At 35.8% G+C, this 14308-nt stretch overlaps 1 protein-coding gene across 1 annotated transcript in view; it reads right to left on the reverse strand.

Moving 5' to 3' along the window:
- Nucleotides 1-14308, reverse strand: part of PTPRQ (protein tyrosine phosphatase receptor type Q) — a gene marked incomplete at both ends in the record, with an annotated part of 126992 nt that overhangs the window by 63124 nt on the left and 49560 nt on the right. The window contains 5 exons of the mRNA XM_080612896.1: nt 4608-4753; nt 6300-6460; nt 9956-10076; nt 12541-12642; nt 13323-13505. Of these exons, the coding sequence (XP_080469022.1) occupies nt 4608-4753; nt 6300-6460; nt 9956-10076; nt 12541-12642; nt 13323-13505 (713 nt within the window). The remainder of the gene's footprint in view (nt 1-4607; nt 4754-6299; nt 6461-9955; nt 10077-12540; nt 12643-13322; nt 13506-14308) is intronic.

Here is a 14308-nt window from a genome sequence, read left to right on the forward strand (position 1 = left end):
TAATATTGCAATGTGTTTATCCATGTTGCAAACAAGAAAACAACAAAAACTATCATCTACTAAGTGACCATAGATTGATTACATGATCACACATGTGACTTCCTTGCCTGATCTGAACGATGGAAAGCAAAGGACTTTCTGCATAGCAATGTTTTCATGGTGAGCTGGATTTTGTCCACCCCCCTGATGCACTGCCTAGTACACGTTCCAGTTATTTGGCCTGCCCACAATTTTCAGTGTAACATCTTATTTACACACTCTATCTCCTTAAAATCAAAGCTGGCTTTAAATTAAATGCTTTCCTAAAAAAAGAGAGGCCGTGATAGCAGACTTGCTGAAACAGCACAAAGGTGACTGTAACGTTTGCATATTTAAATTGAGAAATACCACATATAAATATGAGATTGCTAAAACCACATGCTAAAAAATAGGTTATATTTCTCTCAAAGAAAATTCCTGCTGAAGAAGCCACTGTGATACGCTCTACCAGTTGAGTCTGTACTGAGTGCAAACTGATAGTTCAGTATGCAATCTTGAGGAATGCCACCAACACATATCAATTTATATAACTAATGTAACACTTCACCAAATTTTTGTACAGGCAAAATGATTTTTTTTTCTGCAGAAAGCAATTAAGTGATACTCTCACTTATTTACCTGAGATTTTTACACCAATATCTGAGGACCTAGTTTCACCTACAATCAGTAGTGCTCACATAACATAAATAAACAGTTTGTCTGTCAATGAAAATGTAAGCCTTTGTTTTGGACGCAGAACAGACACTGCACAAATTGGCAGTATAAATTTTTACACCTGCTCCTATTAACTTATTAAAGCACACTGTTAGGTTTGTCTGAAAGATGAGGTTAGGTGAACATCAGTCAAAATGCAAAGGAATTTCACCTTAATATATGACTTTCTTCTAAACATAGATGGAAGCTTTCACCATCTTCATGTAACTAACCAAAAAGGGCTGGAAAGAGCTTTGCTTTATGCTTGGGTAAGGTAAGAGACAGGAAAAGGAGAATCAAATTCTAAGGTATTTAATTAAACTTTTCGATGCTCAAGCACAGTATAACCTTCTGACCCAGATGCACCATTTTACTATCCTCCTATTATTATTATATATTTTAATTACTAATAATTAACTTTTTTTGCAATTATCTAATATTTTTTAAAACACCTTAACTAATTCTCTGAGTTTTCAAGGTTAAAATGTCAAAGGTACCATAGTAAGTTTTGATTCTAGATTTAATAGGAGTTTACTGGTATGAACAGCTGAAAATCCAACTCTTAGTTCAAAAAGCATACCTTAACAATTTAGTCAGCTGTCCAGCACTTAGGGATTCAGCGAATCAATGTGAACACTATAACAATAGGCTTTTTGGTGGTTCAACAAAAGCTGTTTTAAGTGGTAGTTCCCTGTGTATGAGTAGCCCACGGACTGGGGATTACATTAAACTTCTGATACAACAAAATAGTAGAAAAGAATGAACACATAATTAAGAGTAAGGGTGAGCAGGAAGAACTGTGTGGGTACAAACTGAGAAAAGATGGAACTTGCACTAATTGTACCCTGGGGATAGAATACTATAGGAAGTTTTACAATTAACTGTGGCTGCAGATGAAAGCAAACAGCTTGGGATCTTTGGCTACAGCTGAAGAAATTCTTCCTTCTGTTTCTTTCTTCATCCATACATGAAAGAAGTTTTGACATAGCAAAGTATCAGATTATTAAAAGCAGCTAAGTGTAAGCAATACACACAGGCCACGAAAGTGCCAGCAGAAACTAGTATCTTCACCTCAGGAAGCAGCAGAAATTTCCAGTGGCATAAAGCTGTAACTAGTTGTGTACAAGCAACACAGTGCTGCTGTTCTTCACTGTTAACCTTTTCCTCCTGTTCTGTTTCCTTCTCTAGGTTCACTGTATTATACTGTTCTTTTAGACTATCGCATACTTGACTCTGGTAATCTGGTGAGAGTGGTGACACTGTGAGGGCTAATCCAAGCCATCCCTCAAGGAGCATAATCTACACTATTCCAGTATCAACCTAAGTGAAGATGATGTTTCCTTTTTATGTGCAATAGTGTATTAATAGAAAGTTCCTCTTTATCCCTATTTTGCTCATACTGGTAAAAGAAAATGATTGATTGTTAAGTTAATATAAAACATTGCTTGCATCCCTTGTCTGCATCCTGAGGACAGAGCAAGCTGAATTTCACTCTGAACTGTATCCAGTCATTTCCACTTAGGTTGACTTGAAGTACAATGGATGGATGTTTGGGGTCTATTGTTCAGTCTCTAGAAGGGCTGTGGGATTTTTTTGTCTACTTAGCTCCTGGTTCCCCTGCGTGATGCGCCTGAGCAGGACAGTTGTTATCTGTACTGAAATTCGCACCTTTCCCACTTCCTCTCTAATAAAAATATAAGTATAAAAAGCTTGAATAAAAGAGTTTATTCAAGCCAATTGTGTCAATTACAGATCAGTATTTAGCAATGAGACAATTACTTTCATAGATCCTTTGACTTCTTTCCCTTTACTCTGCAGCTACTAATTTCCTGATTTTAACATATTCATAACCAGATCCTCACATATTCTCAGACTTCTCAGGCATATTAAAGCCTGTGTGTGAGAATTGAGAACTTGAGACAACAGAGTAGCACTAGCTATAGTATGACTTTAATATCTATTTCAGATTATGGCAACATTGGAAGATGCTTATTTACTTGATATTCTTGAGCATCAGCCAGGATGGTTTTTCCAGCATCTAGAAGATATGCTTTAAAACTTTGACCTCTGTTACTATGTCCTGAACAAAGAAGCAGATGAAAGACTACAGAGAATGACTCCCTACAGCACCATGTCTGAGAAGGTGGGGCTCCTAGAAATTTGAAAAGATCATACTTTTTAAATTTACCTGTATCATTTCCAAACTGAAAATACAGTTTGGATAAACAAGCACAACAGTGACCTAGAAGCACAGTATTCAGCTAACGATTATTTCTTTCCAAGCACATGCAATACAAAACTTACCAAGGCACCATGCAGCTATAGGGTTATACTCCTATGTTACAGATAGCTGTAAACTGTATGTGTGCATGCATTCATACAGCTTATAACTGCCAGTATATGCCACAGACCCTCAGCTTGCTGGGCCAGTGATACTTTGCTTCACCTTCCCTATCTTGCTTGTTTATTTCCAGAGCCCTAGGTACATCCAGAGGGATTTTAGCTCTCAGTGAAACAGTTTCAGCTTATTCCACTCAGACTGCCACCTTCCTAAAGGCAGGACTAGCCCAAGTCCATAGTCTTCCTCTAAAATTGCTTCTACTGAGAATTGAATAAATGTAGACACTGTTCATCAGATGGGCTAATTCAGGTATAAAGGTTTCTCCAGGGATTTGTTAGGCTAAGAAAAATGCTACCAACAGTAGTGTATCAAAAGCGCAAGCAGAGCCTAAAGCTCTGAACTGTAGCCCTTATTTTAATCTCATCAGAATGTCAATTCATGGCACGCCTGCACCTAAAACTATGCAGACAGAGCCTGGCAACCACACAACTTCACAGAAGTTGGAGAAGTGTCTACACTGAAGTATGACAGCAATTACTACACAGGTATTTGCAAAATTTGTGAACACTTTTTTCTAGTTATCCTCAAACACACGCATACCTCACCCTAGACATATCTTGAGCATGAGGTTATTCAGTAGACGTATTTTTTCATGCATTAGCTTCTCCATGAATTTATATTTCTTTCTTTTCTTCCACATGTGTAAAGCTTGTGACCAAGAACCTGTACAGGAAACTTATTTCTTCTTCTTATAGGGAAGCCTATTTCTTCTTATTGTATTTCTGTATCATAATATATTCTTAGACAGGAGAATAGAAAAACTAGGTATAAAATTAATATATGTGGTGCATAACTAAGGATGACAGTAGCAACAGAAAAACCTACATGGAAATGTGCAGATCACAAAAAACCCTATAAATAACATTTCGCCTTTTATGCTTTAACTGAGGAATCTCAGTATCTTTGTTTCAATATACTGAGCAGTAATTTCCTTTGGAGAGTAACAAAAATATGAAATAATAATGTATTCAATACTTAGACATTGTCTTCTTGCTTTCAGTACTGTAAAAACATGCATTAAAAAAGTAAATCCAGAACTGTTATAGAAATGTATTCAGATTGAAAGATTAGACTAAAATAAACAGTCTTAAGGATTTGTAATGAATGCAATGTCTACCTATGTTGTGCATATATTAGATGTATGTGTACATATATACATATATATATACATATATACACGTACATATAAACTTTGAATATATATAGAATATACACAAGACCTATTTGCTTTAATACTCAGTTAGATGAATGTCCAATGAGAGGCACAATTCCAAGATGTTCTTCTTGGAAGAAGAACTTACACAGACATGTTTTTAAACTTACAAAGATATGTAAGTTTAAAAACTGCCTTGTGATAAAGGACATGTGAAAAAAATAATATATTGGTAACCCTAAAACTGATTTAATCTTTAATGAATCATTAGAACACTTTATTGAATTCTACAAAAGAAGAATGAAAAAAAAAAAAGCTTACCTGTATGAATATTCCTGAATTATTTTTGAAGTAAACTGAGTAATACAGTATATTTCCATTAGGCTTTTGAGGAGGAGACCAGAATAGTATTATTGATGTGGAAGTAAGGTTCCTGTACACAACATCTTTTGGTGGATCACTTGGTGCTGGAAGAATGTTAAGTTTAGCATAACTAACTCAGGTTTTGTACATTTTAGTGCCCAAGAAACATTCACTATAGGTTTGACAACAAACATCCTATGCTAAATAAATTTCTGATTATGGTATAAAAACTGCTTCTGGAAATGATGAAATAAAATAGGAGATGTAAATAAATTCTGAAAATGCAATTTTTTTTTTTTTTTTTCATACCTGTTTGTATTTAGCTGCATTTGTAAGCAGATACTCATAGAATTTGGCCTGTACTCACTGTTTTGGGCACACGGTAAGTCTAATTTGCAGCTATGGAAGTTGACTGAGGCCTCTACACTCTATATATGCTTATAGGAAAAAAAAAAATATTTCATGAAAACTAAATTAAAAGCATTGTTCTCCTTTTGCTAATGATAAACAGAATTTAGGCTGCCAACTCAAGTAGATCTTTCAGATACATAAGCCTGGACAGTATAAGCATTTCTGTTTTCTCCTCTTTCATCAGCCTGTTAAATATGGAGGAAGGACTCCTTTATGTCTTCTTCAGTTTCCCTCTCCTCCTAATAGAATGGCAGCATATGGGCATATGGTCTTTTTCAGTAGCACAGCAATGTACGAAACTCAAATTCAGTTCCTGAAGTTGGTTTAAGAGAATTTAAAACTGTATTTCTTGCCATCCAAGAAAGTGCTCTATACCACATGCCACAGAATACCGAACACTATAAATTACCTTATCTCTCTTGCTTTGTGCTCTTCAGGTTTGTATAAAATACTAAAATATTAATTGGAGGGGAACTCCACAATCAGTTCCTAAAAATCCTGCCCTAAAAAGTCAGTTTATGTTTCCACTACAGCTTCCAGAGCAAAGACAGGGAATACCTATATCCTGATGATTTAGATAGTCTTTTGAGGGATGGTTTGGATGGCTAGTCCTGCCAGTGATTGTGTGTTGGGAAATCAGTTTATCTATGCAGGATGATTCTGAAATACGCCTGTGTACTACCCATTTTGGAATGGGTTATAGCAATAGAATTGAAAGGAAAACCAAAACCAATAATTAAATTGAATGACTTTCAAAGCACAGTATATAGTATGGTCCTTTACGAAAGTCATCTACTGTGTTGGAATTGTAAAGTCATTAAAATAAACAAATCATTGTACACTTACAGATTTCATTTTCGAATTAAAAGCATTTCAGACTTGTGAGATACACTCTAAAGAGTATCTTTTGTTAGAAGTTGTGTCACAGCAAGATAAAGCAAAGAGCTATTAAAATATATTATAAAATTAATTTATTTCAAAATTTAAAATTAATTTAGTTTAATCTTACTTGTCTTGAAGGGAAATGCAAAGTTTTGCTCAGTAAATTAACAAAAATACCCATCATAACTTTATACAGGCATAGATATACGTACAGACACACACTCAGACAGGCAGGTAGAATGTCTCTTCTTGACTGTCAAATGCCACTTCTACTTCAGTAGCTTTATTAACTTAAATAAGGCTGACAGAAATGTAAGCTTGAATTAAATGAAAGAGTCATACTATGCATAAGCTTACCTCCTTCAGAAGTTCTGAATGTTATAGTATCGCTTTTTATGTTCCCATCTCCAAATCTTGTACTTGCTGTTAGGTAAGCACTATACTCATAGTTATATTCCAGGTCTGTGAACTGCAATGATGTTTCTGTTACATTAACACTCCTTTTTGACATCTTATTCCTAAAGAAAAAGTTATTTTATTAATTATATCTACACACCATTTCTGTACATATACAACTGTGACATACAACATAAAATTGAAAAATGCAGTATGGTAAAATGCAGTGGTAACTACAAATATCTTGGCATTTAAAAAGACTGGGATAACTTTTGTCTTTTATGTTGACAAGCACACTTGTAGTGTTGCATCACAATAGTGCTCTTGATTTTGCTTTAAACACCTCCCCCCCAAAACCAGAACAAAATCCCCACAGAAATACATTTGTAAATTGCATCAGCAAAGAAAATGATTACACAGGATTTCAAGGAGAAGCATGTACGTCTAGTAACTACTATCAAATGGTTATGTGGTACCCTTGGGAAGGACACAGTAGGGCATAACTAAACTGTCTCCCTGGACAGGAATAGCGAAATATAAAAAGATTATAGCAGGGAGTATGCCCTACTGTGACTCTGTGAAATTGGTCAGAAGGCTGAAGTTATAAATGGAATAATAGAAGATGATATGGAACAGGAATTAGCTGGTGCTGAGTTAATTCTGGTGGAATGTAGCAAGGGATCAGAATGGAACTCTAGTCAGGTCAAAACCCGCCTAGAAAGACTGTAAGATCTAACATTAATAAAACACTGGTATTAGCATAGGTATGAAATGATTATCAGAAAGTAAAGTAAGATACAGAAATAGCTAACCTGAATTCAAAAAGTCTGCTATTCCTCATTAAACTAATCTAATCTTTTTTAAAAAAAAAGTAGCAGGGCAAAAAAGCTAGCTAATGTTCCATTCCTGGCTTCTGTACGAGTGCGTGCCCTGTATCTTTAATAGGATTTTATACAGGGATGATAATTTGACAAGTAAAACTGAACATCTTGCTCCAGAACTCACCAAGGAGTTCTTCACAAACAAGAGAAAGAGTTCTAATTCTAAAAAAAAAAAAATGAGAAATGTTGATTCAAAATTAATAGATGGGCTGATTTTCATCCTTTGATCAATGAATGAATGAATGTCCCATTAGCAAAGATCACTGTCTGATACTCCTGAAATAAAGTTATATTACCAAACTATTGGAATGAGGAAACATGAGAACGAAAAGACTAAATTCTCCCTATCCCTTTTGGATTTTGAGTGGAATGTCTCTTGACATGGGAAACGCTCTCGGTAACAAAGAAGGTACACTACATTTTTCCCAAACTTCTGACATTTTGAATAGTCAGTAAAGAAATACAAAAGGTTGCTGCTGCAGTTACCAAATAAAAGTTATACAAAGAAAAGACATCTTTTCTCGGATCTCTGCCTAATATATTCTTAGTATGGAAAAACATTGCTGGCTATAATTTAAGTAAGAAGAAAATCCACAGTTTACTGCTGCAAACACTTCTGCCCTGAGTAATTGCATTCTTATAACATCTTATTTTCCAAAAAAAACCATTCCCAAAAGCAGGCACAGTTAGGAAGAACAGGATAATGCCAAAAGGCAATAGCTATATACAGGTTCAGCAATTTTGTTAATATGCCATTAATACTCTAGAACTGCAGACTCAGGGAGTACGAATATTGTAGACTTAAGGCACACAGACTGTTGCTTTGCTACCTGCTATCACCCAAAAGTACCCTGTCCTGTGACAAATGCTTTGAAAGATAACAACAACGAAAACATTTCCGATATTACCCTTTCTATACTAGTAGTTGTGGATCCTAGTTTCAAATACATCAAAGAAAGGTTACCAAGTTCTCTATAGCTGTTCCAATATATTTAAGGGAAGGAACATTTATTTAATGTATATATTAAATTTCTTCTTTCTGCCTCATTGAGAAGCTCTGGGATCAACAATCTCCCCCAGAATCTATCGCATGCCTCCCAGATGCAGCAACTATGGCATGGCAGTTTACCTTGTCAAATCTCACACTGCAATGCACTTTATGAAATTGCATAGACAATTCTGTTAAATACTTAAAATTTCCCTCTTCTCCCTTTCTCCCTCCTTCCCCCCTCAAAAAAACTCCAACCAAACTCTGAGGAAGGAGTGAAGTCACGGCCCCTTTGAAGGCAACAGGAGTTTTTGTCCACTGTCCTTGCCTCAAGATGATACCTAATACCTCTCTAATTTTAGATATGGAACAGTAAGGACAGATAAAACAGAGCAAGGAGAATGTGGAAGGAAAAAGGACAAGGCTTACTGCAAAAAGCTGTGTGGTTGCTTGATTTATATATTTAGAAAGATGGCTCAATCAACAGTTTTTAAAAAAATAATTCTGACTAACTCATTTATCATAATGACAAAAGCAATAAGCTTTAAGGCAATATAAGGATGAAAACTTGCATAATCTCAAGTCTTTGAACACAGCTTGTATCAAAACCATAATCCTTATTGTGAATTAACTCTTCCTTAGCTGGAGGATAGTCTTTAATTTAGTGGGGTTTGTTTTTGTGGTTAAAGAGCACCAGACCTTGCCAATACATGAGAAGAAACAAGACAAGCCTAATTTGACTTTTCTGGAAAGAAGAGCTCACTCCTGTTCCCTTTATCACCACTTAACCAGCAGCTATAATTAAAAAGAAAATAAATCAGTAGGAACTGAGGCCAAACCCTACCCTGAAACAGTCAAGTAACATTAAAATAATAAATGCAAGCTCAATAGTAGTGTGCTTATAACAACAGCTGATTTGCACATCTGGTTCACATCTCATAAGGTGCACATTAGCATTTGCTTCCTGCATCTTAGTAGTAGCAATAAAATACTGCAGATAAATGAAGTATATTAAAAGTGATCATTAACAAAATCTTCTCTCTCCCAGCAAAAGTTATACAGAGCTTTGAAGAGATATCGCATCACTAGACCAAATTAAGTTATGCAAAGAGTAGGACAGAAACCGCAAGTTTTAAAGTGACAAAGCTTTTGAAGGTGAAAAAGATCTCAGGAGGAACGACAGAAAAAAAAAAATAGGGAAAAAGAAAGGATAGATAGAAAAAACCCCCAAACAACCCAGTAAATACCACCACCCCCCGTTTTAAAATACTCATTTGCTACAAATATCATACGCACAGAATGTAATAGTAGACGTAACTGATGGCAATAAAAAGACTCTTAACATTGTTCTTACACGCTTTCTACAAAAGGAAGCAGCATTTTTCTATTGTAAGTCTATTTCAAATCTCCTTGACAATTTAGCATAGGCTTGTGTCCTGCCTTACAAATGGGCCTAATCAGAATAGAGGGAAAATAGCCACCATGTTCTAATTTAAATTTTAATGCATTTACCATAATATAACCTTTAGAAAAAAACATTGGAAATGCTTACCAAAGTTTTAATACCTCAGTTTTCAGCTACTATATTATATCTGAATTTATATATATAAAAGGCTAGTATTTTAAGTGCTGGATGAATATTTGCTTTCCAAACACGTGCAATCAACACATTGTGTAAGAAAAACCTAACATTCCTGATAGGTTACAGATTAATATTTATCCTCAGAACTACTTCCAGAAAATCTTACCAGACATAAACTGTGTAATAGAGGATAATTCCATTTGGCTCCAGCGGAGGTTTCCATGACAACTTCACAATGACACCCGACAACTGTTTTACGGAGAGGGATTCTGGAGGAGAACTTGGAGCTATAAAATGAGAGAACAGGACACAACATCTTGTTAAACAGCTAAGATCGATGGGATGAACAGCACCCTTAAATAGGTTTTTAATTATTTGTGATGGAAAGTGAACTTTGTACGACACCGGTATACTACCCATCAACTACTGTTAAAGCGCAGCTTCTTTTCCGTTTTTGTGACAGATGATAAAAGAAGATTTTGCATGGTGGTGTTAGAACATCTGTTTCTGTGATTCAATGGAAAAAGTACTTCATGAGAAAACAGAGCAACGGGTAGGTCACAGTGATTCATCTACCATCCAAATACATTGCTGTAATTTTTTTTCCCCTTCTAATAAAAGCAAGAGCTTTATAGGTATGAACACGTGTAAAAACAGCAAATAGTTCCCCTGAGGAAAAAGAGGTGCTGTAAAGAATTATACAAAGCAGCAAAAGGTGGGAAAATGATTAAGCATGGCATTGAGAGATTATAAAAATGGGGGTTACTAGGCAGTGGTAAAATCTATTCACTCCAAATAAGGACCACATTCACACATTTAACATGTCACAAGGGAAAATATAAAGACAGGCATTGACTGAGACCCTTAAAATTCATTTTAGGATGAACTCTACACAACACCATATCACAACAGTGTAGGGAAACAACATCAGAAAATGAAAACGTTAGACCATGTTTGATTTCATTCTGAAGTTCATATAAATACTGCTGAGGAAAAATATACCTATGTATGCATTAACTGATAGAGCTTTGTATTAGCATGTTATAGAGAAGTAAATTTTTATTCATTTGATTCACAGATATATGTATCACTATGAAGTAATATTAGAATTACTTTTGTTTTTCTCAAATTAAACCAAAGAGCATCATGCACTAAAAATTCAGGTCATAGCTGTAGTCATGCATGAAAATTGAGAATATGAGCACAGCTATTAGCAAATCTATGAAACATTTGGTCTGAACCTTGGAACACTGTGTTCCTCTGAATAAAGAACATGTGGCGTGTTATAAATATTGTTTTTCAGTTGTTGTTCCATCTTTCACTATTTCAAAAGTTGGCATAAAGGTTTCAGAACTCTCTACATTTAAGAAAAAAAATATTTTTTATGAACAAAGGTTCACTGAACTCAGTGAATGTCTGTATTTACTAGCGAAAAATGGTGACAGCTGTATTTAGTGTTTTACTTGTTATATTATCCTCAGTGGCTATATAATAAAAGATCTGTCATACTGTGAATGTCAAGTCTTTTTGGAATGTCTAGTTCATGCTACAGTTCTTATTCAGTGAATATTTTTGCTGAAAAATAGAATCTACATTCTTCTAAATAAAAATACTCTATGCAAAAGATGTGTTTATCCAAATTTGCTGTTCCCAGTGTGCTCCAGCAATGTTACTCTTGAGCAAAGGCTTATTACTGACAGTATGAAAGTAAGCCCATCAACATCTTAGAGATTTGCAAAGATCCATTATCATCAAAAGCTGGATCTTAGGCAAGTCAGTGCTCCATAAGACATGAAAACAGACTTAATTGGGGAATGGCTGGTGGGATATTTGTGTCAGTCCTGCTTTAGGCTACATTCCCAGAGACTTCCTCCTTATGCAATGAAGAGGGACAGAGACTCCTCCAAAATCTGAGTCACAGCACCTAAGCTGAGATTCTGCTTTGAATTTGTTTCAGGATTCCCCCTCCAGAAGCAATAGAGGGGACCAGTGATGACTTTCTGCAGCTAAATTGGGTACTGAAAGAACAAATATAATTTTAAAGTTCCTCTGAAGATTTATGACACACTGTACTAATTAGCAGGGATGCAATGTCTGTGTTCTACTCTCAACCTGCAATGCAGAACATTCTCCTGCTCAGTTTGGAAGTCCAGCATACAGATAATGGACTTTGAGCATTTTCGTAATATCAATAATTCTACATCTATACAAGTGTATCTCCACATCCATCTGTTTAGAAGAATTCACAAATCTCCAAACAGAAGAACCAGAAATGTCCCTGGACCATTCAAATTGCCTTTTGGTGGTTTTCCCTTTCTCCAGCTCTTACACATCTGCAGAACCAAACACAGTATTTAACCATGTGGTGTATTAGATTAAAATAACGTTAGTGAATTAAGATTCTGCAAATTAAAAAGATATTGGTAAGATCAAAATGTCCATGCATAGCAATCATACCATTTCACATAGCTTGTACTCATAAAAACATTAAATAACCGATATATAGATAGATAGATAGATACATGATAGATAGATAGATGATAGATAGATAGATAGATAGATAGATAGATAGATAGATAGATAGATAGATAGATGATAGATAAAGTTTGTGTGTAGACAGGTATAGATATCAATACGGAGATACAATTGCAAAAGAAGTATGTAAAACCGACACATATCTGACATGAAGTGTAAGAATAGTTTAGGACTACAGGCAGGTGATGATACATTGCAACTTCTGTTCTGACTTACCATCTTCATCGGTCAGTATATGCAGAGGTGAACTACGAAGGCCCTCCCCCACTGTGGTACTAGCAGACACTTGTACAGTATATTCTGTATATTTCTTTAAATCTAAATAAAGAAGAAGAATTTGATAAAACAACCATCCACTGGGCCAAAATATGGTTTTGAATGGACCATAAGTAGTTCTGATTAGGCCCATAATTTATACTGATCTGTGTCTTTAGAGACTGAAATATGCAATAACAAAACTTGAACACAAAGTATTCTGCATGAACAAGAAGGGGCAAAGCCCTACTTAACAGTTCATACTTCATATTCCTAGAATGCTTTATAGTTTGTTCTTGGCTTTACTCTGAAAATCTGCTGGTTAAGGTACTGAGTTCCCGGCATTAACTGCTGTGTCATGCCTCAGTAATAAAGACAGAACATAGAAAAAGATGCAAAGGTGAGTGGAATGGGAAGGATTTCTTTTTATCCAGAATAAAACAACATACATAGGTGACTTGAGTGTTTACTTTGGTATGATGCAAAGAAATCTACTGAAGTTCCTTGTATTTTAAACATCTAAAATACAACAAGATTTATATTAGACTATAACATTTGTGCCCCATTTCACTATATTACGGCACGTCACAACACGCTATTTCTCAGGAAAAGTAACATGTAGCTTTATATAAGGACAAGAAGAATGATATCCAACCAATGAAATAATTGATCTGCATCAGCCTGTTGATCCCTTCTCAGAACAAGTTACAGTTGCCATAAGTTCCACATCATTATATACTGGCCTGTGATACGTAGTGTCAGAAGAGTAGTGTTTATGATTCTTTGCTCAGTTCCATTAGTCCTCTTGAGATATATTGTGTAGGCCTGTATGATTCCATTGGGAATGGATGGTGGAAAAAATGATAATTCAATTTCCATGGATGAGATGTTCCTATAGGTTATGTTTTCTGGTGCAGAATCAGGAACTAGAAGACAAAATTTAGACTCATAGATTACCGTCAGTTTCATTGATTTGTTAAGCGTTTCCTTAAACCAGTTTAAATTAAACACATTGTGAACATTCGGACTTTTATCCTATTTTTCAAAACCATGTCAGATACACACTGTAACAACAAGGTACAGGTTACAAAAAATCTTAACATAACAGTTAAAAAAATCTTGAGCATGACACTAAACTTTCCTTCTAACACCCCATTCTTATCACTGCAGTTCTCCAAGTTATCCATTGGTAGGAAACTTCACATATTGGCTGCCATAATTTATACTTTGTACCATAATTTGCATGTATTTCCTTTTCCTTGGGTTATCTATACAAACTGTATAAATAAATACCTGTATGGAAAAACAAACGGAGCCCAACATATTGCTGTAAGAGCCTTGAAAGCATTCCCCCTTCTGGAGGGTCAGTTTAGCAGTAGCATAGCTGAGGACTGCCTCCTTCTTGCTCATGACATGCTCCCAGGCAATGCTGCAGCGAGGCTGCAGCCAGGGCTGACTACTGGCCCTGGGAGCTGCTTTCAACTGAGGCTCTCATGCTTTGCCCCTGCCTGAGCTACAGCTCTTGCTGCATCACTATCATGGCTGTGCTTGGCCATGGACCCACTGACCTAGACCCCGACTTGCAGACTGATGTTGCAGCCTGACTTCAGATTGGACCCAACACTACAGACCTGCTCAGCTGTCACAGGGCTGCATCTGACTTGGTGTCACTGAACCTGCTAAACTCACTTTCCAGGCTCAACCTCAGAGCTGCTTCATCAATGTGGAC

The sequence above is a fragment of the Psittacula echo genome, assembly GCF_963264785.1.
Source record: "Psittacula echo genome assembly, chromosome: 1".
Classification (NCBI taxonomy): Eukaryota; Metazoa; Chordata; class Aves; order Psittaciformes; family Psittacidae; genus Psittacula; species Psittacula echo.